Source organism: Oncorhynchus gorbuscha, linkage group LG05 (assembly GCF_021184085.1).
Source record: "Oncorhynchus gorbuscha isolate QuinsamMale2020 ecotype Even-year linkage group LG05, OgorEven_v1.0, whole genome shotgun sequence".
NCBI lineage: Eukaryota > Metazoa > Chordata > Actinopteri > Salmoniformes > Salmonidae > Oncorhynchus > Oncorhynchus gorbuscha.
Window position 1 is genome coordinate 59,948,296 of NC_060177.1, and position 26,929 is coordinate 59,975,224.

The 26,929-nt window shown below is 42.3% G+C and overlaps 2 protein-coding genes across 2 annotated transcripts in view; one reads left to right on the forward strand and one right to left on the reverse strand.

Moving 5' to 3' along the window:
- Positions 1 to 1,302: 1,302 nt before the first annotated feature.
- On the reverse strand, positions 1,303 to 26,598 carry LOC124036215 (leucine-rich repeat-containing protein 75B-like). The gene is made up of 4 exons (XM_046350486.1): positions 26,018 to 26,598; positions 11,020 to 11,148; positions 8,527 to 8,642; positions 1,303 to 3,775 (listed from the first exon to the last, which is right to left on the reverse strand). Exons 1-4 carry the CDS (start codon positions 26,297 to 26,299, stop codon positions 3,196 to 3,198), a joined length of 1,107 nt encoding a protein of 368 aa, XP_046206442.1. The 5' UTR covers positions 26,300 to 26,598; the 3' UTR covers positions 1,303 to 3,195.
- Positions 2,666 to 26,929, forward strand: part of LOC124036214 (glutathione hydrolase light chain 1-like) — a 38,085-nt gene continuing 13,821 nt past the window's right edge. The window contains exon 1 of the mRNA XM_046350484.1: positions 2,666 to 2,950. The gene's annotated coding sequence lies outside the window, so the exon portion shown is untranslated. The remainder of the gene's footprint in view (positions 2,951 to 26,929) is intronic.

The window sequence follows — 26,929 nt, forward strand, 5'->3', positions numbered from 1 at the left end:
AATTGCTCCATTCACGTGGTGAAGGTGGTGAAGACGGCCCATCACATCACTGAGGTTGTGCTCCCACCCATCCAGGACATGTACTCGAAATGGAGCCTGAGAAAGGCCCGCAGAATCATCAAGGACCCCACACACCCCAGCCATGAGCTGTGCACTCGCTTACCATCGGGCAGATGGTATCAGAGCATGAGGTCTGATACCAAAAGGCTCAGAAACAGTTTCTATCTACAAGTCATCAGACTGCTGAACAGTTAAAGTGGACTGACCACATTGCTCTGATTCTCTGCACCTTAACAAACACGCATGCAGGCACACACACACACACACACACACACACACACACACACACACACACACACACACACACACACACACACACACACACACACACACACACACACACACACACACACACACACACACACACACACACACACACACACACACACTACACAAACAACACAACTGCTGCTGCTACAAGACCTTTATAATGAATACTGCACAATTTAAACACTTGCTCCACGATTCCCGGAAAACACATGTAAATGTTGGACTATAAATTGTGCCTTCCTGTATTATATTTATGCTAAAATATTTATTATATTCTACTGAGCCATTTACTTTATGTTGGCATTCTTATCTTTTCTTATTTCTTATTGCTGTTGCATTGTCGAGAAGGAACCTGCAAGTAAGCGCACGACACATACAACTAATAAAACTTGAAACTTGAGGCCTCCCGAGTGGCTCAGTGGTCTAAGATACTGCATCTCAGTTCTAGAGGTGTCAATACAGATCTTGGTTCGATCCCAGGCTGTATCACAACTGGCCATGATCGGGAGTCCCATAGGGCGGCGCACAATTAGCCCAGTGTCTTCCGGGTTAGGGGAGGGTTTGGCCAGGGGGAGCTTTACTTGGCTCATCGTGTTCTTGTGGTGGGCCGGGTGCCTGCAGGCTGACCCTCAGTTGAACAGTGTTTACTCCGACACATGTTGGAAGTGCGGCTGTTGAGAAGTGCGGTTTGGCCGGTCATGTTTCGGAGGACGCATGACTTGACCTCCCGAGCCCGTTGCAGCGATGAGACAAGATCGAAATTGGGGAGAAAAATACAAATTGTAACTTGAAACGAGCAGGTCAAAACAACCCATAGAGACAAACAATTAGCTCCTCATAGGTAATACATTAATTCTCACACCCTCTCTTGCTTATACCAGCTCCCACACTCAATAATAACTTTAACATAGAAATGATTAAGGCTCTTGTGACCCTGATGGTAAACTTCATCCTCCAAACAGTTGCTTAGATTCACCGTTTTTATTGGCAGTGAAATGTCATTCAAGATATGGCATGAGATATACATGTACATACAACGACCCAGTTGACAAATAGTATAACAATGACACACGACGCTAACATATATACCACGTAAGAAAAATATTTTCCTGTCATAGTTCTCTCCCAGGACAACACCTTTGATCTTGTATTTTTTTAAACACACACATACCTTACACACAAAGCACTTTCCTGTGCTACATTTCAGTGAACATGACAGTACTGGTAAGTCATTACTTTATTAATACCTTCCTCTTGTGTGTCCCCTAATTGTTCCAGCAGAATAGGTTAGTGTGCTCCTTTTCACAATTAGAATAATTACGGTAATTGCATGGTCCGACAAAGGACACAACATCAAAGCAATAATACAAACCGTTACGACAGTAATCAGACAATACACAACAGCAAACACACATTAAACACCCTCACACATATTAAATCAGATGATACAACTATATTACTTTGTTCTTCAATTATTGTTATTCAATACATTGACTTCCTTAATATCAGTTTGCTGAATGACCCTTATGTATACTATGGTTTCAGTGTGGTTAAGCTTCTCAAATATTATTGGAAGAAATGATTAGATGACTTGGAATAAACAGTTTACGCATCAATGAGTTTGAAATGGACCTGAAGTCAATACATTTCTTACAATTCTTTAAGTGCAATACAGCACAGAGCGCAGCTGCAGTTGGAAAACCCAACTTGACTAGCATGTGTTATTTTAAAGACCACCTCTATTCAGCACTACACCATAACCACCATGCAGATGATCTGCCCTGGCAATATAGCCTACAATGGAAATGTAACAGTCATGTTCCTCCCTTAAAACAAACAAGTAAGCACATATAAATGTTAATAATGACATTTTGGTATAAAGGGTGGTCAGTATGTGTTTCCATGTTGGGTACCCTTACTACACAGAGATGAATGGGTTCACTCTTGGGGGTTGGCTGTACTGTCATTGATCCCACATGTATCCTGAAATGTAGTGGCTATGATAATGACTCAAATTGCTAAATGGAGCCGTGGATATCAGGGTTTTGGACACCGCAAACAATCAGTGAAAAAAATCGGTCTATCGCTGAGTCCTACCTGTTGTCTTATAAGATGCCTTTGTTCATCTGCAGGGCACTAAAATAGCTTGTGTAAATAGAACAGAGACATGTTTTGTGTCATCATTTACATCTACGTAGGTATTCACAAGTGGGCATTTCGAAAGGGGGGGAAAAAGCTAAAAGTCTTGACTTAGCAGTTTTGCTGGCGTCACGTGACTGGTCGTCGGCTGTATAGTCTGTTGAACTTGTTTCACAGCCTTTGTTGAGAGATTAACAGAGAACACACAATGTGGAGCTAGGCCCTGCCTGCCAGGGATAGTCTCGGTGACAGTCCTGGTAGAGAACCCGGTTGGGACCTGCTGCTTCCAAACTAACAGCAGCTCATTAGACCACCAGCGGTATGCCGCTCCTCCGTCAAGCCGTCTGATCTGAAGTCCTTGGGATTTGCTCCACAGCTGCAACTTTAAGAGAGCGAGAGAGAGAGCACCTTTTCCTAAATTCGTTCAGCCCCCCTCCAATGAAACCACACCTCGTTCCCAGGAGCACCATCCGCCAACACAGTAAGTCACTAACATAATCGTCAGTTACTGCGGTGGTCTTGTGTGGGTTAACTCATAGATGGTGAGAGATTATTTGGTGGCTGTGTTGGGACAACTGTCTCTGAATGTGTGGCGCTGAACATCCCTCGTGCCACAATGGGTGACTGGGCTCATGGTGTGAGGGGCAACAGGGGAAAGGTAGGAACTGGGAGCTGTGGCAAGGCCTTTCAAATACAGCAGGGCCGAGCCAGGGGGCGGTCACCCCATCACCTCTCACAGTAGTGTAGGGTGAAGTCCTTCGAAACCTTTCCACCCCCAATACCCCAAGGCTCCAGCTCATCTTCATCTTCCTCCTCTTCCTCTGCCTCCTCCTCGTAGTGGCTGGGCTCCTCGATGGAGGTTTCCATGTGGTAGCAGTAGGGCTGACCCTCTGTGTACTCATAGATGGTGGGCAGGCTGCTCTTCAGGCTGCAGCGGCGTCGTAGGGCCACTAACAGAGGCTGGGGCATGGTGAAAATGTCCAAGTTGTTGCTCAAGTCGATCCAAACCAAGCTGGAGAACTTCTTGGGGTCCTTTAGGATCTCAGTCAGGTCTTTGACTATGGCCAGGGTCAGCCGGTTGCCATTGAGGGCCAGGGTGTTGAGTTTGGGCAGAGACCCCAGGTGGGGTAGCAGGATACGGAGGTTCTCGTCCAGGAGCTCTGTGAAACTGATGTCTACAGCCACCACTGCATCCCCACTGTCCTGGAGGTAGAAGGCCACGTGGCGTACGTCTCGACTGGAGAGAGAGATACCAGACAAGTCGACTCTGTCAGTAGATACCTTCCTCTGCAGGGTTGTCTTGAGACTGTAAAGGGATAAAAAATATATATTGAAAAAATGTTGAGACATTCTTGGATATGAACGTATACTAGCTCAGTTAAGATATCTCAGAACTTAAGGAACAGGAATGAGGGATATAGAGGGGCTGAATGCGGAAATGTTGGTCTCAATTGTATCATCTATATGTGTGACCTGGGAACATGGCCTTTGTGCCATATTGTGTTTCCTGTGTTGTATAAAGGAAGGGGGTTGGGCACGCTTGGAGTGGAAGGCTGACATAGAGTCTCCAGCATGAGGATTTAGCAGTGTACACTGTGAAGGGCCAAAACATACAAAACACCCAACCTCCTCATTCAGAGAGTGAAAAGCATTTCGTTCCTTATTACCAATAGCCAAAAACATTTACCATCTGATTATATGACACAAAACATCACAGAGCTCATTTATAAAAGAGAACTTGGTCTCAACATGACTCAAAATAAAGGTTAAATAAGAACATTTATTGGCTTAGTTCAAAAGTCAAACCATGAAATTGCAATCCTGTTTCAGTGATGAAACAAAACATGTCTAGACAGACAAAAATGGCATAAATTTGAATCAACTAAAGTTGCTGGCATAGAAAATGTATTTGATTGCATAAGTTGTGTTGCTTCAGTGGATTTAACTACTTTTCTGTAAATGGCAGTTGTGGGTTCCATTTGATATGAGACTGAAATGAAACACATTTTCCATGTGACAAAATGTATTCTTACGGCTGGATATCTGTCTCAGTGTATAGCCTCACAGCATGAGAGTATCAGAGGCAAATCCTCCTGCCTTTTGAAAGATGACATTTGTGTGATGTTGGAGTCCATGGCTGGATTTATATTAAAGGTATTGCACTTTGATGTTGCTTTAACGCTAACTTCCAGGAGTTGGCATATCATATCAGTGACTCATTCTGAGCAACGAGGAAGAGAGACAAGGGCAACAACCACTGATCTACTGCACTGTTCTGCTTAATAAATACACATTACATTTGTACACCATCTGCATACCACCCTATAACAACTTTTCCACATGGCAAATATGCCATACTGTTTGAGGACTTCAGTGCTTAACCAATCACCATTCTCCAGCCTTTTTTTTGTAATACTATGTTCCACTAGAGCTGACAGAAGAGCCCTGAGTCTCTGATGTAGTATGGGTTTGAATTACAGCGTCCCCCAGACATTCATCCTTTCTCACCTCACATGTAAGTATTACAGCAGTGCTGTGACACAATGGTGAAAATATGACTCTCTAATGTGAGTTTAATAAGTCCTGTCTCTGGAGCCTGCTCTCCCCCTCCCCTCCACCCCTCATTCATTTTGTTCCCTTTACAGATGTAGGATCTTAATTTGATCACTCTTTTGTTGCTGAGAATTTCCCTGCACAGCAGGAAATGCAAACTTGTAGTGTATTCTAAAGTTAGTCATTTCCACTTTAAAATGTCAGACTTGATTTGCACTATTGAAAAATGTATCAGCCCCTACAAAAAATGTCCATTCATTATAATCCACATAATAATTCACATTTGCTGTTGCTGCAGGATTATTGGCTCAAATTAAGATCCTAAATCTGTATATTAATCCTCTCACTTGGCCAAAATCTCATCTTCTCAGGAGCACATAAAAAGTATATTGGCTGAATGTGTGAATGGGGTTATGCCTGCCCATTCCCTGCTCCTCAGACACATAATTACTGTGCTCTGGAAACAAGAGAAGAAACATCTCAGCTCCCTGAATAAAGAGCCTATATCTCTCTCTCTTTTTTAAGCATGAACAGTAAACATTACACTCACAAAAGTTCCAAAATAATAAAGACATTTCAAATGTCGTATGTCTATATACAGTGTTGTAACAATCTGCAAATAGTTCAAATACAGAAGGGAAAATAAATAAACATAAATATGGGTTGTATTTACAATGGTGTTTGTTTTTCAATGGTTGCCCTTTTCTTGTGGCAACAGGTCACAAATCTTGTTGCTGTGATGGCACACTGGGATATTTCACCCAACAAGTAAGGGAGTTTATCAAAACTGGATTTGTTTTTTAATTCTTTGTGGGTCTGTGTACCCCGAGGGAAATATGTGTCTCTAATATGGTCATATATTGGGCAGGAGGTTAGGAAGTGCAGCTCCGTTTCCATCTCATTTTGTGGGCAGTGAGCACATAGCCTGTCTTCTCCTGAAAGCCAGGTCTGCCTACGGCGGCCTCTCTCAATAGTAAGGCTATGCTCAATGAGTCTGTACATAGTCAAAACCTTCCTTAAGTTTGGGTCAGTCACAGGGGTCAGGTGTTCTAACACTGTCTACTCTCTGTTTAGGGCCAAATAGTATTCTAGTTTGCGCTGTTTTTTTGTTCATTCTTTCCAATGTGTCAAGTAATTATATTTTTGTTTTCTCATGATTTGGTTGTGTCTACTCTCTCTCTCTCAATGTCACCCTCTCTCTATACACTTAGAAAAAAGAAGAACCGTTTTTAGTTCCAGGTAGAACCCTCTTTGGTTCCAGGCAGAACTCTTTTGGGTACCATGTAGAACCCTCTGGGGAAATGGTTCTACATGGAACCCAATAGGGTTCTAACTGGAACCAAAAAGGGTTCTTCAAAGGGTTCTCCTATGGGGACAGCCGAAGAACGCTTTTAGGTTCTAGATAGCACCTTTTTTTCTAAGAGTGTAGAAACAGGATCTTAATTGAGCCCTGCACTCCTTTACGGCCCTTTCATTAAATGAATTTATATTGTGGTCATTAAATCCAGAGGAATTTCTTACAAGGGTCTGAGGGTCACTGTAAATTAGAAGGCTCATTGTGTCCCAATCTGGGTCTGACATTTTGAGGAATCTGAAATCATTGAAACTAGGCTACTTGAGCGTTTATAAATGTAATTGGAACAAATATAAGTGGATACCAAGATTCAGTCATAAATGATGCAGAATGAACACAAAAATATTGTTTTTAATTACCTAGGCAGGGTAAACTGCTAAATATAGTGACTGTCAAAATGAAGAGCCCCTACAGAGGCAGATGACCATGAAAAAGTAATACTGCTATGCACTATAGTTGAGAATCATTTCTTCAAGGAGTCCATTTTCTCCCCATAACTCCCCTGAGCTACTGCACAGCTCATATCATTTTGTTTTTGCAAAGTCCTTCATGTTTAAAGCATTGCTCTTTAAACAGTAAACATGTCATTCATCTTTTCCCTTCACAACCACAGTAAATCCCAGAGCAGAGGGACAGGAGCAGAATGTCAAGTCGAGTCAGACTGAATAGCCAGGTTACCGCCCCTTATTTCCCCCTCCTCACCCCAGGTGTCTGCTGCACTCCTGCTGGCTGGCTGCAGGTGGGACATTTCAACATGTGACAGACAGACAGAGAGGAAGTGGCCATGCCAGGTTACCAACTGTCATCATCCTTAGCTGACTCCTGTGTGTACAGGTTCCCTGTGGATTGAGCTGCCGAGCGGCGCAGCAGTCTAAGGCACTGCATCTCAGTGCTAGAGGTGTCACTACTGACACCCTGGTTTGAATCCAGGCTGTATCACAACCGGCCGTGATTTGGAGTCCCATAGGGCGGTGCACAATTGGCCCAGTGTCGTCCGAGTTTGGCCGGGGTAGGCCGTCATTGTAAATAAGAATTTGTTCTTAACTGACTTGCCTAGTTAAATAAAAGTTCAATAAGAAAATACGAATGATGATAGTCCTGAGATACTGTATTCGCAGTCATCTCATATACACTAGTATACAAATAAAATGTATGTCTAAACCTATGAAGAGGAATTTGCAAATTAGCCGGGTGAGAATAAATAAATAAAAAATAGAATATGCCATGAAATATCCATAGCAGCAAATGTATTGTAATGACACTTCATAGTCGGTGGTTATTATGCATTAGTTTAGCAGTGTGGTATAATCGTGTGCATTGCATAGCATTAGATTTGTGGCGGTTAAATGAGCTCCACTGATAATATCTGAGTTCAACAATATTTGCCCAGAACCAGAAATTCTTTATTTTATGTTTTGCTACAACTCAATTAACTCTGAATACAGGAACCCTTTACAAAGTGCCATTAAGTGTTGAATACAGATGAGTGTAGTTTCCTTAGAGCTGAACCTAAAAGCGATGGGAGGTGATGACTAATGCTTGTCCTGCTGCCTGCCTCAGACTGTGTCAGATAACCACTTCATCTACAAGTTCAATATGGGAACATGCATCCTGCTTATTTTTCAATAACATAATTACTAAAACTCAGAAACAGAATAACCTGTCAATTCATTTTGCAAGCGATTTCCATTTTCATGATTTGCACATCAATGATTACAAAACTGGTTGGTACAAATAATGTGTTTTCATCTAAGGAGCCAATGGATCTTATTTCTATACAACCCCTCTATTTCATCCCAACCAAACTGGCCACGTTTGTAGGCAGGATACTATCTGTATGGAGAGTGGCCTGTTCTGAGTCAAAGAGGACTGATGCCATTGCACAAACCATTGCTGTGGTGACAGCAGCACCACACAGAGGAATGATTGACACTTCTGGTTGCCTCTGTGATCCTGACCTGCCTGGCCAGCCCAGAGGATGCTCTGTCCCAGCCCTATTGAATGTCAGACAAACCCACTCAAAACCCACTTAGGGTGCTTGTCATAAGTCTGGCTGTGGCATTGGCACCATTTTAGATGGCGGTGTTAGCATTTGGGCAGTTTAGAGAGTTTTATGTGTGAAAGACTGATGGCTAGATGGAGGAGCTTACCAGGCCTGGGACTTCTGCCTGGACATGCTCTGTCTGAGCCACTTAGAATGAGGTGTCAGGTGATAGATCAGCTGTCTGCAGATCTTATCTGATGACTTGATGGTGTCAGCATCTTTCTGGGGGAAGAAAGGCTCAAAGATTTTAAAAAAAGTGAAGTGTAACAACAAAATAATACCAGAAGCCCTCTTTTTTTTTGCTTAGTTCTAAATATGGTTGTTACTTTTTGAGACCATGTATAAGCAAAATACAACACATTATATAACAGCTCAACTTTTGAGGTACATTATAAATTTAATCAGAGCTGGTGTGCAACAGTGTGGAAAACAGGAGTCATGGTGAGGAAATAAAGAGGCCAGATTAAATACAAAATCTAGTGAACACTTTTTCTTGTTATTTCTATCCGTTGTCTGTTTATTGAGTTTTTTAAAATTTTACAGGGACAGTGCACATTAATCAACTTTATGTAAAGTCTGTAACTTTTGGCATCCACATCCCATTTCAACTCAATGTGTAACTGTCGCAAAATTGAAAAATTATCATGTAATTGTTTTATCAATCTTTCTATGCAAACAACATCCAGCTCCTCTGTATGTGTCACACCCTGATCGGTTTCACTTGTCTTTGTGATTGTATCTACCCCCTCCAGGTATTGCCCATCTTCCCCATTATCCCCTGTGTATTTATACCTGTGTTCTCTGTTTGTCTGTTGCCAGTTCGTTTTGTTCGTAAAACCTACCAGCGTTTGTTTCCATGCTCTTGCCTGTGTCTTGCTCCTGTTTTCTAGTCCTTCCCGGTTTTGACTGTTCTGCCTGCCCTGACCCTGAGACTGCCTGCTGTTCTGGACCCTTTACACCCTTTCTGGATTATTGACCCCTGCCTGTCTTGACCTGTCATTTGCCTGCCCCTGTGGTTATAATAAACTCTTGTTACGTCTGCATCTGGGTCTTACCTAAACGTGATAGTATGGTAATAATACACTGGTTGTCACGTTCGTTGTATGGAGGAGACCAAGGCACAGCGTGGTAATTGTACATACTTATTTTATTAAAGAAAGAACACTAAACAAAAGTGCCACTATATAAACAAGTGCTGACAGGCAACTACACATAGACAAGAACCCACAAAACCAAAAGGGAAAATGGCAACCTAAATAGGATCCCCAATCAGAGACAACGATAAACAGCTGACTCTGAATGGGAACCAATTCAGGCCACCATAGACATACAATTACCTAGACTTACAAAACCCCTAGATATACAAAAACCTAGACAAGACAAAACAAGCATACTCACCCTCGTCACACCCTGACCTAACCAAAATAATAGTGAAAACAGAGATAACTAAGGTCAGGGCGTGACACTGGTGAGAAGAAGGCAGTGGGAAGGCAGGCCTCTAAATGGCAGATAATCCAAAAAAGAAGATGAGTAGGCGGCCAGTACGTTGTTATAAACTTTGTGAACTATTAACAGAAAATATTTACAAAAGAATACATATAGGAATTGTTAATAGTTCACTAAAGTTTATTACAATGTACTGGCCGTCTATTCGTCTTCTTTCCTGGAAATAATACACTGACATTATTATAGCATTAGGGTTGCAAAGGGAGGGTATATTACTGGAAACTTCCAAAGTATACCAGTAAACTACCAGAATTTCGGTAACTTTCAAAATTTATTTGGAATTTTATAAAATTACATTAGTGGCCTTTTTGGGTACTTCAGATTATGACAGGTGTCTGTAATTATCTCTGAACCCTCTATGTGGTCTTATCACAAATACAATTATTTAAATTAAACAATTATATAATGACAAAGCTGTAAAACATTCTCCTAAATATCAACCACCAACTTAGTGATTACCATTGGTGTTTAATATGAGGGTTTCAGCATGAATCCTTCATATGTTTTTTCTCCACACTTTTATTTTGCAATGTCAATATGTATTTGGTTTATCAATGATTTGGCATCACACTGGTGGCAGTTCTGAAGAAGTCAACAACAAAACATTTTGCCGTTGTTGATCAGATGCTTTTGGCACTAATGAACTATTTTTGTATGCACGCATGACTGTAAGTCGCTTTTGGATAAAAGCGTCTGCTAAATGGCATATATTATTATAATATATTTTCTCTTGGACCATATGGTCTATCTACTAGAAATGCATGGACAATATGGACACAGATATAAAAATGAATACTATATATGAGTTATCCAAGGATAAATTACAAGTTTCCAGACTGCCATATATTTTCTGGTAATTAGTTAAATTTGGTCAATTAAGTTGCAGCTTTGCAACCCTATATAGCACCAATCATTATAAAGCCAAACCATTTGCATGGTAAATGTGGAAGACTTTCCTCATTAGTGATTGTATTGGAACAGCACATCATTCTATTCATGATGATACTTATTCTGTCGACATCTTGATTTCTGGAAGTTTGATTCCAAGCTAAGCAGACAATACACCTTGAGATAAGGATTTTGGAGATCTTACCTTCTTGGGACACTGCATCTCGCGAGCCAGGCTTAGCAGCAGCTCATGGGAGATGGGATCCACCAGGTTGAGAAAAGCAGCGTTCTTATATAAGATGTCATTTAGGGATGTTCCTTCCAAGCCCAGATCCTGCCAAAACAGACAAGAAGAGACAGTATTACTCAGAGTGCCCTTAGGCCACATTTTTTACTCTTTGTATTTTATGAAAACAATGAATTGTGTACAAAGAGCAGCATTATCACAGACACATGATGATGATGATATATTATGAAATGATGATGAAATCGACAAATGTGTTTGAAGTGCAGGACTAGCTGGATGTATACGGTATAAAGAGGATGTTGAGAAGTTCCAGCAATAATAATGTAATGCTACTGTAGATGAGAATGTTTTTAAGGTGAGAATGATGTCTGTAACAAGCTACAGAGCCAACTGAAATAAATGATTTGCATACACCTTTTAAGCCACAAATGAAGAAGTAGGTAAGGAGTGAAAATAGGGAACTGAAAATGAAAGATTTTCACAGGCCGCATAGAATAGCTGGGACTGAGTCCTCTACAAAGGCCTAATTAGGCTGTGTATGTGAGGGGTAGAGATTGGATTCGCACATAGAGAGAGCTGAGAAATGAAAGACATGAGGGATGGGAACACACACACACAGAGAGAGAGAGAGAGAGAGAGACACACAACAAAAAGTATTGATTGCAATGGACAGTTTGGGTGGGAGGCTAGCAGCCACCCATTACTGACCACCAGTTTATACAAACAAGACAACACCAGGGTGGGAAGTTCCTTCTCTTTTTTTCAAGAGCGAAGATCTAAAAATACTTCCTTTCTTTCCATTGTTTGTGTTTGTGGCCCACATCTGATCATCTCAGAGGCAGACATTGAAACAGGATCAATGCGGATGTAACCGCACCACACCTGAAGCAACGAGGAGTCCTTTTTAATGAGATATTGTGAAGAATAGACTTTACTACCTTACTGCAGACGCAACATTATAAACTCAGTTGACGATACAGGTACATTTTCATTCTTCAGTTGTTACAGTAACTCTCACCTAACCATAGCATGTCTACTAACTTTACAGTGGATGATGGATCACCTCTTTTAATTGAGTTACGAACCAAAATATAATTGAGACACGTGCCGATTTGCAATAGCCTGAATGCTGACAACGTGAGTCTTATTCAATTAAAACAGAGCTAATTTAAAAGAGGGTCCCCTGTGATGTGGCTGTCATGCAGCTTTGGCACTCTGGGTTATCTCCTTGCCTTGATTAAAGAGATTCTACAATCTCCTCTGTCAAGTCTTCAGCGTAATTAACTACAGATTGGACAACCTCTGAAAGACAGAGGAGCTTACGATTGAGCTAACAAAGAGGACTATCAGATGTACTGTTATAGCGCATTAATAGTCATGTTATCATACCGCTGGTATTCTTATAGAAATGACTCATTTTCAGCTGATAACTTGCTTTGAAATCCTGATCCGTCCATAGAAACATGATGCATAGATAGTGAATAAATAGAGCCAAATCCAAACATGACAGAATGGATTATACTTGGGAATTTTCAAGACATCTTGTAATTCCTTTGTCTTAGTGTGATACTAACCATGACTAAGGTATTAGGTGAACAATAGGTAAGTAAATAAATAAAACAACAGTAAAAAGAGGCTATATACAGTAGCGAGGCTATAAAAGTAGCGAGGCTACATACAGACACCGGTTAGTCAGGCTGATTGAGGTAGTATGTACATGTAGATATGGTTAAAGTGACTATGCATATATGATGAACAGAGAGTAGCAGTAGTGTAAAAGAGGGGTTGGCGGGTGGTGGGACACAATGCAGATAGCCCGGTTAGCCAATGTGCGGGAGCACTGGTTGGTCGGCCCAGTTGAGGTAGTATGTACATGAATGTATAGTTAAAGTGACTATGCATATATGATAAACAGAGTGCAGCAGCAGCGTATAAAGATGGGTTGGGGGGGGCACACAATTCAAATAGTCTGGGTAGCCATTAGATTACCTGTTCAGGAGTCTTATGGCTTGGGGGTAAAAACTGTTGGGAAGCCTTTTGGTCCTAGACTTGGCACTCCGGTACCGCTTGCCATGCGATAGTAGAGAGAACAGTCTATGACTGGGGTGGCTGGGGTCTTTGACAATTTTTAGTGCCTTCCTCTGACACCGCCTGGTGTAGAGGTCCTGGATGGCAGACAGCTTAGCCGCAGTGATGTACTTGGCCGTACGCACTACACTCTGTAGTGCCTTGCGGTTAGAGGCAGCGCAATTGCTGTACCAGGCAGTGATGCAATCAGTCAGGATGCTCTCGATGTCACAGCTGTAGAACCGTAGAACCTTTTGAGGATCTCAGGACCCATGCCAAATCTTTTTAGTTTCCTGGGGGGGAATAGACTTTGTCGTGCCCTCTTCACAACTGTCTTGGTATGTTTGGACCATTCTAGTTGGTTGTTGATGTGGACACCAAGGAATTTTTAGCTCTCGACCTGCGCCACTAGAGCCCCATCGATGAAAATGGGGGTGTGCTTGGTACTCCTTTTCTTCTAGTTCACAATCGTCTCCTTAGTCACGTTGAGGAATAGGTTGTTATTCTGGCATCACCCGGCCAGGTCTCTGACCTCCTCCCTATAGGCTGTCTCATCGTTGTCGTTGATGAGGCCTACACTGTTGTGTCATCTGCAAACTTAATGATGGTGTTGGAGTCGTGCCTGGCCATGCAGTCGTGGGTGAACAGGGAGTACAGGAGGGGACTGAGCACGCACCCCTGAGCACGCACCCCTTTGTGTTCTTGGGCAAAGGGCTATGGTGGTATTCTTGAAACATGTTGGTATTACAGACTCAATTAGGGACATGTTGAAAATGTCAGTGAATACACCTGCCAGTTTGTCAGCACATGCCCGGAGCACAAGTCCTGGTAATCCGTCTGGCCCTGCAGCCTTGTGTATGTTAACCTGTTCAAAGGTCTTACTCATGTCGACTATGGAGAGCGTGATCACACAGTCGTCCGGAACAGCTGATGCTCTCATGCATGCCTCAGTGTTACTTGCCTCGAAGCAAGCATAGAAGTGATTTAGCTCGTCTGGTAGGCTTGTGTCGCTGGGCAACTCGCGGCTGTGCTTCCCTTTGTAGTCTGTAATAGCTTGCAAGCCCTGCCACATAAGATGAGCGTCGGAGACGGTGTAGTATGATTCAATCTCAGCCCTGTATTGATGCTTTGCCTGTTTGATGGTTCGTCGCAGGGCATAGCAGGATTTCTTGCAAGCTTCCGAGTCCTGCACCTTGAAATTGGCATCTCTACCCTTTAGCTCAGTGCGATTGTTGCCTGTAATCCATGGCTTCTGGTTGGGGTATGTACGTACAGTCACGGTTGGGACGACGTCCTCGATGCACTTATTGATAATGCCAGTGACTGATGTGGTGTACTCCTCAATGCCATCGGAAGAATCCTGGAACATGTTCCAGTCTGGGATAGCAAAACAGTCCTGTTTCATCTGACCACTTTTTATAGACTGAGTCACTGGTGCTTCCTGCTTTAATTTTTGCTTGTAAGCAGGAATCAGGAGGATAGAGTTGTGGTCGGATTTACCAAATGGAGGGCAAGGGAGAGCTTTGTACACGTCTCTGTGTGTGGAGTACAGGTGATCTAGAATTTTTTGCCCTCTGGTTGCACATTTAACATTTAAGTTTCCCTGCATTAAAGTCTCTGGACACTAGGAGCGCAGCCTCTGGGTAAGTGGTTTCCTGTTTTCTTATTTCCTAATACAGGTGACTGAGTGTGGTCTTAGCGCCAGCATCTGACTGTGGTGGTAAATAATGTAGTCTGCTTCTTGATATGCCACAGCTGTCAGGTGGATGGATTATCTTGATGCAGTAGATGGTATAGAGCACAGTATATACGTATGAGATGAGTAATGTAGGGTATGTAAACATTATATAAAGTGGCATTGTTTAAAGTGACTGGTGATTCATTTATTGCAGGCAGTGGCTCGGGTGGTTATTGTCCTTGATGATCTTTTTGGCCTTCCTGTGACATCGGGTGGTGTAGGTGTCCTGGACAGCAGGTGGTTTGCCACCGGTGATGCGTTGTGCAGACCTCACTCCCCTCTGGAGAGCCTTACGGTTGTGGGTGGAGCTGTTGCCGTACCAGGCGGTGATACAGCCCGACAGGATGCTTTTTATTGTGCACCTGTAAAAGTTTGTGAGTGTTTTTGGTGACAAGCCACATTTCTTCAGCCTCCTGAGGTTGAAGAGGCTGTGTTGCGCCTTCTTCACCATGATGTCTGTGTGGGTGGACCATTTCAGTTTGTCCTTGATGTGTAAGAACTTAAAACTTTCCACCTTCTCCACTACTGTCCCGTCGATGTGGATAGGGGGGGGGGTGCTCCCTCTGCTGTTTCCTGAAGTCCACGATCATCTATTTTGTGGATGATGAGTGTGAGGTTATTTTCCTGACACCACACTCCAAGGGCCCTCACCTCCTCCATGAAGGCCGTCTCGTCGTTGTTGGTAATCAAGCCTACTACTGTAGTGTCATCTGCAAACTTGATGATTGAGTTGGGGGCATGCAGGCCACGCAGTCATGGGTGAACAGAGAGTACAGGAGAAGGCTGAGAATGCACGCTTGTGGGGCCCCAGTGTTGAGGATCAGTTGGGTGGAGATGTTGTTTCCAACCCTCACCACCTGGGGGCGGCCCGTCAGAAAGTCCAGGACCCAGTTGCACAGGGCGGGGTCGAGACCCAGGTTCTCGAGCTTGATGACAAGTTTGGAGGGTATTATGGTGTTAAATGATGAGCTTTAGTCGATGAACAGCATTCTTACATAGGTATTCCTCTTGTCCAAATGGGTTAGGGCAGTGTGCAGTGTGATTGCGATTGCGTCGTCTGTGGGACTATTGGGACGATAAGCAAATTGGAGTGGGTCTAGGGTGTCAGGCAAGGTGGAGGTGATTTGATCCTTGACTAGTCTCTCAAAGCATTTCATGATGACGGAAGTGAGTGCTATGGGGCGATAGTCATTTAGCTCAGTTACTTTAGCTTTCTTGGGAACAGGAACAATGGTGGCCATCTTGAAGCATGTGGGAACGGCAGACTGGGATAGGGATTGATTGAATATGTCCGTAAACACACCAGACAAGCTGGTCTGAGCATGCTCTGAGGACGCGGCTAGGGATGCCGCCTGGGCCAGCAGCCCTGCGAGGGTTAACACATTTAAATGTTTTACTCACATTGGCTGCGGTGAAGGAGATCCCTCAGGTTTTGGTAGCGGGCCGTGTCAGTGGCACTGTATTGTCCTCAAAGCGAGCAAAGAAGTTGTTTAGTTTGTCTGGGAGCAAGACATCCTGGTCCGCGACGGGGCTGGTTTTATTTTTGTAGTTTGTGATTGATTGTAGAACCTGCCACATACCTCTCGTGTCTGAGCCATTGAATTGCGACTCTACTTTGTCTCTATACTGACGCTTAGCTTGTTTGATTGCCTTGCGGAGGGAATAGCTACACCGACTGTATTCAGTCATGTTCCGGTCGCCTTGCCCTGATTAAAACTGGTTCGCGGTTTCAGTTTTGCGCTAATGCTGCCCTCAATCTGGGGCGGCAGGGTAGCCTAGAGGTTAGAGCGTTGGACTAGTAACCGGAAGGTTGCAAGTTCAAACCCCTGAGCTGACAAGGTACAAATCTGTTGTTCTGCCCCTGAACAAGGTAGTTAACCCACTGTTCCTAGGCCATCATTGAAAATAAGAATTTGTTCTTAACTGACTTGCCTAGGTAAAGGTAAAATTATAAAAAAGAAAAAAATCCAGAGTTTCTGGTTGGGGAAGGTTTTAATTGTCACCATGGGTACAACATCACCAACATGCTAATAAACTCGCTCACCGAATCAGTGTATACATCAATGTTGTTGTTCGATGCTATCCAGAACATATCCCAGTCCACGTGATCGAAGCAATCTTGAAGTGTGGGATCAGATTGGTCGGACCAGCGTTGAACAGACCTGAACACGGGCATTTCCTGTTTTAGTTTCTGTTTATAGTCTGGGAGCAACAAAATGGAGTCATGGTCAGATTTGCCAAAAGGAGGGCAAGGGAGGGCTATGTATGCGTCGCGGAAGTTAGAGTAACAATGATCCAGAATTTTTCCAGCCCGGGTCGCGCATTCGATATGCTGATAAAAATTTAGTGAGCCTTGTTTTCTGATTAGCCTTGTTAAAATCCCCAGCTACTATAAATGCAGTCTCAGGATATGTGGTTTCCAGTTTAAAAAGAGTCCAATGAAGTTCTTTCAGGGCCATCGAGGTGTCTGCTTGGGAGGGGGGTGTACACGACAGGTAGAGTACACGACAGGTAGGCTATACTCCTGTTATAAAGAGAAGCAATGTGCTTAATATTAGGAAAGTTGAGAAATAAATATAGTAGGCCTAGCCTATAGAAAGCTGATGGGATCCTCCTCTTTTCAATAGAGACCATCACTTGTTTTTCTCACACAATTGCATTGCTTATAGAAATCAGCAGCATCAGAGCATGGAGAAGCCTAATTACCATGGCTAAACGGTCACGTGGAATTTGACTGCCTCACGACTCGTCACCACGGTATGGACCAGATAACAACCCTGCACACACCTGAGTCAATGCTTTGTAGAAACCCTTTGGCGGTGATTACAGCTGTGAATCGTTTTGGGTAAGTCTCTAACAGCTTTGCACACCTGGATTGTAAAATATTTGTCCATTATTATTTGTTTTATTCTTCAAGCTCTGTCAAGTTGATTGTTGATTATTGCTAGACAGCCATTTTCATGTCTTGCCATAGATTTTCAAGTCGAGTTCAGTTAAAACTGTAACTAGGCTACTCAGGAGCATTTGGCCTTGTGTTTTAGGTTATTATCCTGCTGAAAGGAGAATTCATCTCCCAGTGTCTGGTGGAAAGCAGACTGAACCAGGTTTTTCTCTAGGATTTTTCCTGTGCTTATAGCTTTACTCCGTTTCTTTGTATCCTAAAACACTCGCTAGTCCTTGTCGATGATAAGAATACCCATAACATGATGCATCCACCACTATGCTTGAAAATATGGAGATTGAAAATATGGAGAGTGGTACTCAGTAATGAGTTGTATTGGATTTGCCCCACACAACACTTTGTATTCAGGACAAAAAGTTAATTTATTTGCAGTAATACTTAACTGCCTTATTGCAAACAGGATGCATGTTTTGTAATATTTGTATTCTGTACAGGCTTCCTTTCTTTCACTCTGTCATTTGCATTAGTATTGTGGAGTAACTACACGGTTCTTGATCCATCTTCAGTTCTCGTATCACAACCATTACACTCTGTAACTGTTATCACAATGGTGAAATCATGGTGATAACAGTTACCATGGTGAAATCCCTGAGCAATTTCCTTCTTCTCTGGGAACTGTTAGGAAGGACGCCCGTATCTTTGTAGTGACTGGATGTATTGATACACCATCCAAAGCCTAATGAATAACTTCACCATGCTCAAAGGGATATTCAGCATCTGCACTTTTTATTGTTACACATCTACCAATAGGTGCCCTTCTTTGCGAGGCATTGAAAATCCTCCCAGGTCTTTGTGGTTGAATCTGTGCTTGAAATGTAGTACTCAATTGAGGTACCTTACAGATACTTGTATGTGTGGGGTACAGAGGTGGGGTAGTCATTCAAAAATGATTGAACAAGGAATTTCACTTATTATGCGATTTGTTAAGCACATTTTTACTGCTGAACTTACAGTGAGCTCCAAAAGCATTTGGACAGTGACACATTTTTAATTGTTTTTTTCTTTGTACTCTAGCTGTCACGGCTGTTGAAGGAAGTGGACCAAGGCTCAGCGTTGTGAGCGTACTTTTTTATTTTATTATAGAAATGACGCCGAACAAAACAATAAACAGTGCAAAACAAACCGTTTCGCTAAAGGCTATGTGCCATAAACAAAGTCAACTTCCCACAAAGGCAGGTGGAAAAAAGGGCTACCTATGTATGGTTCTCAATCAGGGACTACGATAGACAGCTGTCCCTGATTGAGAACCATACCCGGCCAAAACATAGAAATAGAAATAATAGAACATAGAATACAAACCCCAAATCACACTCTGACCAAACCAAATAGAGACATAAAAAGGGTCTCTACGGTCAGGGTGTGACACTAGCACTTTGGATTTGAAATGATGCAATGACTATGAGGTCAGAGTGCAGATTGTCCCAGGAGTATTGGGACAAATTTACTTATATGTGTATTAAAGTAGTACAAATTAAGTTATTTGGTCCCATATTCAAAGCACGCAATGACTACATCAAGCATCTGACTCTACACATTTTTGGGATGGATGCATTTGCTGTTTGTTTTGATTGTGTTTCAGATTATTTTGTGCCCAATAGAAATTAATGGAGTCACTCTTATTGTAAATAAGTTCCTAAACACTTCTACATTAATGTGGATGCTACCATGATCACGGATAATCTTGAATGAATCTGAAATAATGTTGAGTGAGAAAGTTACAGACGCACAAATATCATACCCCGAACACATGCTAACCTCTCACCATTACAATAACATTTAGCATTTTTGGGGGGACTGTTATTTGTGTATAAAAATAGAACTAACAGTAAATTCAGTAGGATAAATTGATCCACTAATACAGGAAGAGTAAAGCCACATTGCTTCTGAGATTCTTCAAAGTTGCCACCCTTTGCCTTAATGACAGCTCTGCACACTCTTGTCATTCTCTCAACCAGATTCATGAGGTAGTCACCTGGAATGCATTTCAATTAAACGGTGTACCTTTTTAAAAGTTAACTTGTGGAATTTCTTTCCCTCTTAATGCAGTTGAGCCAATCAGTTGTGTTGTGACAAGGTAGGGGGGAATACAGAACATAGCCCTATCATTCAAAGACCAAGACCATATTGGGGTAAGAACATCTCAAATAAGCAAAGAGAAACTACAGTCCATCATTACTTTAAGACAAGAAAGAAGGTCAATGAGGAACATTTCAAAAACGTTGAACGTTTCTTCAAGTGCAGTCGCAAAACCATCAAGCCCTATAATGAAAGTGGCTCTCATGGAAAGTGGCTCTCCACCACAGGAAAGGAAGACCAAGAGTTACAGTAAATCTGCTGCAGAAGATAAGTTTACCAGCCTCAGAAATTGCAGCCCAAATACATTCTTCACAGGGTTCAAGTAACAGTCACATCTCAACATCAATTGTTCAGAGGTGACTGTGTGAATCAGGCCTTCATGGTTGAAATGCTGCAAAGAAACCACTACTGAAGGACACCAATAAGAAAAAGAGACTTGCTTGGGCCAAGAAACAAAAGCAATGGACATTACACCAGTGGAAATCTCTCCTTTGGTCTGATGAGTCCAAATTTGAGATAATTGGTTTGAAGAATCTGTTTTGGTTACTACATGATTCCATATGTGTTATTCATAGTTTTGATGTCTTCACTATTATTCTACATTGTAAAAACATTTTTAAAAAATAAAGAAAAACCCTTGAATGAGTAGGTGTGTCCAAACTTTTGACTGTTACTGAATATTTTTTTATTTATATTTTTGTTTAATTCAAATTTTTCAGGGGGTGGTGCAGCACCCTCAGCACCTTTACTTCCCACGGCAATGCTTTTATCCTGTTTCCCTCTGTACACAGACCACATGTACAGTTGAAGTCGGAAGTTTACATACACTTAGGTTGGATTCATTAAAATTCGTTTTTCAAACACTCCACAAATTTCTTGTTAACAAACTATAGTTTTGGCAAGTCGGTTAGGACATCTACTTTGTGCATTACACAAGTAATTTTTCCAACAATTGTTTACAGACAGATTATTTAGCTGAAATTCACTGAATCACAATTACAGTGGGTTAGAAGTTTACATACACTAAGTTGACTGTGCCTTTAAACAACTTGGTAATTCCAGAAAATTACGTCATGGCTTTAGAAGCTTCTGATAGGTTAATTGACATCATTTGAGTCAATTGTACCTGTGGATGTATTTCAAGGCCTACCTTCAACCTCAGTGCCTCATTACTCGTCTCATATGTATATACTGTTTCCTATACTATTCTACTGTATCTTAGTCTGTTCCGCTCTGATATCGATCATCCATATGTATATAGTCTTAATTCATTCCTACTTAGATTTGTGTGTATTGGGAATATGTTGTGTAATTTGTTAGATATTACTGCACTGTCAGAGCTAGAAGCGCAATCATTTCGCTACACCCGCAATAACATCTGCTAATCACGTGTATGTGACCAATAAAATTTGATTTGATGATCAGTTTTTGGTTCAACCCCCGTATGGGAGAGGGAGAAAAGGTCTGTGCAGAATGCTCTTTGTGTAACTCAACATGAAGATGTCCTCCTAACGATCCTTACGGAGGTGAAAGGCATTCTAGGCTCCAAGCCCCTAGGCTATGTTTCAGCAGATGTAGTAGACCCCGATCCAGTCATGCCCTATCTGCTCTTGATAGGGCGACATGATGCTTCATTCCCACATGCTGTATATGCAGACAAAGACCTTCTTGGACAACGCCGTTGGAAGCATAGTAAGGTCCTGGCTGACTACTTTGGACCCACTTCATGTGGAACTATTTCCCAAGTCTTCAGCAGAAGCAGAAGTGGTGGAAGGACACACCAGACTATAAGGTTGGACAAGTGCCCATGATAGTGGTGCCTCGTTGCCCATCATACGGAGAGTGAAGACGATCCCAAGTGCAGATGGAAGGATCCGGAATGTGGAGGTCAAGGTCAAGTAATGCCCGATTGGTGTAGCTTCCTGTTGTGTTAGACAATGCAGACCTACCTTCATAGAAAGGAAGATGGAGGCTTTTACTAAATTCAAATTAGTTACACTAATTCTGGGGTGGTTGTATAAAAGCCTGTTAGATTTGAATTTAGAATCTCGCTAAATTTAATTAGATCTACATGGACATTTTATTGAACTTTATTGAATTTTGTATTTTTTGTGTGTTATTTCTCACATTATTAGCATATTATTGTGTTATTACATACAGCCAGAAATACCTTTTGTATATCAGAGTGGCAGTAATAGGACTTGAATGAGATCCTTTGTTTGTACCACTCGAGGCGATTGAACTTGTCCTAGAGGCTGCTTCAAGACACAGCCGGTGGAGAAGAGGTATTCGGAGTGGACTTTTAGTCAGACTCAGGAGGCGTGCACACCATCCACCGCTTCTGAGTATATTACTCACTAATGCTCAGTCCCTGGACAAAAACACAGACAAGCTCAGGGCAAGGATCTCGTTCCAGAGAGACATCAGGGACTGTAACATACTCTGCTCCACGGAATCATGGCTCTCTCCAGATATACTGTCCCCGTCCATACAGCCAGCTGGGTTCTCAGTACATTGTGCAGATAGGAATAAAGAACTCTCCAGAAAGAAGAAAGGTGGAGGTGTACTGTATGTTTCATGATTAATTACTCATGGTGCTATTGTGGTAACATACAGGAACTCAAATCCTATTGTGCACCTGACCTAGAATACCTCACAATCAAACGCCAACTGCATTGTTATCTTCAGTCATCGTCACAGTCGTGCATATTCCACCCCAAGCCGATACCACGACGGCTCTCAAGGAATTACTGCGCACTAGACCTTGTGCAAACTGGAAACCGCATATCCTGAGGATTTGGAAAGGCACACACACCTGTCTATATATGGTCCCACAGTTGACAATGCATGTCAGAGCAAAACCCAAGCCATAAGGTCAAAGAAATTGTCTGTAGATCTCCGAGACAGGATTGTGTCGAGGCAAAGATCTGGGGAAGGGTACCAAAACATTTCTGCAGCATTGACGGTCACCGGGAACACAGAAGTCTCCACCATTCTTAAATGGAAGAAGTTTGGAACCACCAAGGCTCTTCCTAGAGCTGGCCGCCCGACCAAACTGAGCAATTGGGGAAGAAGGGTCTTGGTCAGGGAGGTGACCATAAACCCGATGGTCACTCTGGCAGAGCTCCAGAGTTCCTCTGTGGAGATGGGAGAACCTTCCAGAAGGACAACCATCTCTGCAGCACGCCACCACTCAGACCTTTATGGTAGAGTGGCCAGACGGAAGCCACTCCTCAGCAAAAGGTACATGACAGCCCACTTGGAGTTTGCCAAAAGACACATAAAGACTCTCAGACCATGAGAAACACGATTGTCTGGTCTGATGAAACCAAGATTGAACTCTTTGGCCTGAATGCCAAGCGTCACATCTGTAGGAAACCTGGCACCATCCCTATGGTGAAGCGTGGTGGTGGCAGCATCATGCTGTGGGGATGTTTTTCAGAGGCAGGGACTGGAAGAGTAGTCAAGATCAAGGGAAAGATGAACAGAGCAAAGTACAGAGTCCTGCTCCAGAGCGCTCAGCACTTTAGACTGGGGCAAAGGTTCACCTTCCAACAGGACAATGACCCTAAACACACAGCCAAGACAACGCAGAAGTGGCTTCGGAACAAGTCTCTGAATGTCCTTCAGTGGCCCAGCCAGAGCCCGGACTTCAACCTGATCAAACATCCCTGGAGAGACCTGAAAATAACTGTGTAGCGACGCTCCTCATCCAACCTGACAGAGCTTGAGAAGATCTGCAGAAAAAAATGGGAGAAACTCCCCAAATACAGGTGTGCCAAGCTTGTATCATTATACCCAAGAAGACTCAAGGCTGTAATCGCTGCCAAAGGTGCATCAACAAAGTACTGAGTAAAGGGTTTGTGAATACTTATCTAACTGTGATATTTCAGTTTATTATTTTTTATACATTTTCTAAAATGTCTAAAAACCTGTTTTTGCTTTGTCATTATGGGGTATTTATTGCTTGTAGATTGAGGGGGGAAACTATTTAATCCATTTTAGAATAAGGCTGTAACGTAACAAAATGTGGAAAAAAATCAAGGGGTCTGAATAGTTTCCGAATGCACTGTATATTCTCGGACTCCGACATTGCTCGTCTTAATATTTCTATATTTCTTAATTCCATGATTTTACTTTTAGATTTGTGTGTATTGTTGTGTATTGTTAGATATTACCACACTTTTGGAGCTAGGAACACAAGCATTTCGCTACACCTGCTAAATATGTGAATGCGACCAATATAATTTGATTTGATTTGGATGGGTAACTTTCTTCACCAGTTCTTTTACCATTTTGTGCAATTATGTGATTACCCACCAGTTGTTGTAACTGTAATGTTAATTCTCCTGAGAGGAATTATCGGGTTATTTTTCTCTTATTGTAAATTGTGTATAGAGATAGCTGATATTACTGTCATGTTGTTTATTGGATTTACATTGTAGTAATTATCTCTTTCATGTATAACCTGTTTCGTCATTACAACACCTAGACTGGGCTTCTGTGTCTGTCGTCACTCGACCAGAGTGCAGTCGGGAATCTGTCAACTCCGAGTGGCCTATCCACACATTAGAGAGTACCAGACTCTGTTTTATAACTACTTTTTCAAAGTAACATTAGTTAAATAAATTATATTTTTCATAAGGGTAGCTTTAGTGTAGCTTAACTTAAATTGGTAGCTTGGTAAACTATCTTTTCAGAAGAGCTTCCCCAGCACAGGTAGCAATCATTACCAATAGGACGGCTCGATTAAATCTATACAATATTATGTCAATGCTGTACTTTACCTGTGTGAATCTACGTAACACATTTCCCCTGTATATCTTTAAAACATACTGAGGCAAAACTTGAATTAACCAATATGAAATGGGCCGATTTCTGTATGTCTGGAACCGTCAGCTGCTCACTCTCCTGCTGTAACAGCCGAGGTCCATTATAGAGAATGGGCTGGCAGTAGGGAGGAAGACATTAGGGGAAGAGAGAGGGTGAATGTGTAGCTCTAATGGGTGCATTAGACAGCAGAGAGTGGAGGTGAGATCCTGCACTGTCCATACCAGGGGATAAAGGGGTGGGATGGCAGGGAGGACGGGGGGCAGCAATCACACCCACAGTCCCATAAGACAATAGGAGCAGAAGAGTAGTCATCCGGTGACCTGTCAGTAGAAGAGACTGTACCGTGAGTTAGATGGACTGTGGTGGGGGTATTGATCTGGGCTGTGCAGACATCCAAATAATAACTGATAATTGACAACCCAACGCAAGAAATTGTAGTGGCAAATGAACCTTATTTTAAGCCATTTATGGACAAAACACAGTCGACATGACATAGGTCACAATTAAATTGACCAAATCAAATGCAGGTTTTCCAACAAATGTCAATACTAAACACATTATATTATCATTACATCATTATGGGTGGAATGGCATAAGATAATGTAATGAAATAAGAACACTTTATTAATGAAAGAAATCAGCATTAATTCTACAGACACTTAGTAGTGGTCCCATGTTTAACACCACTGCTGTTGCACATAGAATTCCCTATTTATGAGAATAAAATAGCAGAATCACTCTATCCCACAAGCTGGTCCAGCATCCTGTTTCTGGTATTATTAGAAACTCTGAAAAGTGCATGCAATCAGACAAATCTGTGCAATATGTTATGTCTATCATATTGTGAATAGTAATTGTGATATTGTTCAAGGTTTATTTGAAATAGCAGCAGCACCTGTGGTGCCATGGAAATGACCAGATGCCAGGGATGACAGTGAGAGTAGTGGGCCTAATAGTTTACAAACACCTCCTTCAAAAACAGGTCAATAGTAGAAACACCTGTGGCCACTGTATGGGTGGGTAGGCTACTTCAAATGTAGGTTCAATAATGTTGAGGAGCTCCTGCATAAACGGAAATATTGGGTTTATATATCTGTTCGAAAAATTCTAATCAAAATGGTTGGAATGGGACAGACAATACACATGGTGACAAGCAGCGCAGTGATGACAGGCATTTGCCATGAAAGCAGATCGATGCACATTTGCGCGATGTAGGCCTACTGTGCGCAATTTTGATCGATTCGTACGCAATAATTCCAATGTAGATAGTTTGTCCTTACCTTCCTCAATAGTTTAAGCATGTCGGTTGCCTGATCTATCCTGCGATCACGGAGCAGCGTTTGTATCTCTCGGATCCATGCCACTCGCCTCACGTAGGGACTATGATTTGACCGCCTCAGCATCCCCGGCAGTTTATCTGATTTCAGCATCATCGTAAACAGAAAGTCGCCGCCTTGAATTCTACCTCTGTCGCCTTCTCCTGTGCTGTTAAGAGGCTTGCAACGCCTTTTCGTGAAATTCTCATTGTCCAGACTACTCTGTCTACTTAATCTAGAACCCATATTTGTGTTTATATCGACAGTATTTTACAATTGCACAATGCAACCATAATACTGTCTAAACTCAGAAATATACCCCAGTTCAATAGCCCATATGTTATCTGTAGCCTATTGCCTATTATTGTTGTCAGAAGACAACATTCAATACTGACAGCAACACAGCACAATATTCCTGATTTACCTGTTACCGGATATTCAACGACTGTCTATTGCGCCCGTGACACATTTACGAGGACAGACGAATGCTCTGTTAATTTGGATGATCTCTGAGGGTCTACGAGTGCCAGTATGCTCGGTGCATGCTCGTGCCTTTACGCTGTTGTTTAGGTTTGTGCAGTGTTGCACGGCAGACACCAGGCTCGTGGCGCGCATAACCAATCACAGCCTTCGTGTGCCATTGCGCGCCCTACGAAGTTACGACACGCCCTTCTCACGACTTCAATTTAGGAAGGTGCATGGTATGGCCACTGAGTGCACAGCATTTATTAAGACACACCAGTTGTGAATAAACTCTACCACCTTTATTTAGGCTACTGTGACATTGCACTGTATTTGCATTCAACCTTTTGCAGCAATCATATGGATGGCATGGGGGTTGTTTGTTATAAAAAGATCAGTGAGACCAGTTTGGGT

Excerpts from the sequence above, each read along its gene's own strand:
- LOC124036215 (XM_046350486.1), bottom strand. The coding sequence starts at position 26,299 with ATGGGTTCTAGATTAAGTAGACAGAGTAGTCTGGACAATGAGAATTTC. Across the intron at positions 11,149-26,017 it reads TGCTTAAACTATTGAGGAAG|GATCTGGGCTTGGAAGGAAC; the intron begins GTAAGGACAAAC and ends CTGTTTTGGCAG. Across the intron at positions 8,643-11,019 it reads AGATGCAGTGTCCCAAGAAG|AAAGATGCTGACACCATCAA; the intron begins GTAAGATCTCCA and ends TTCTTCCCCCAG.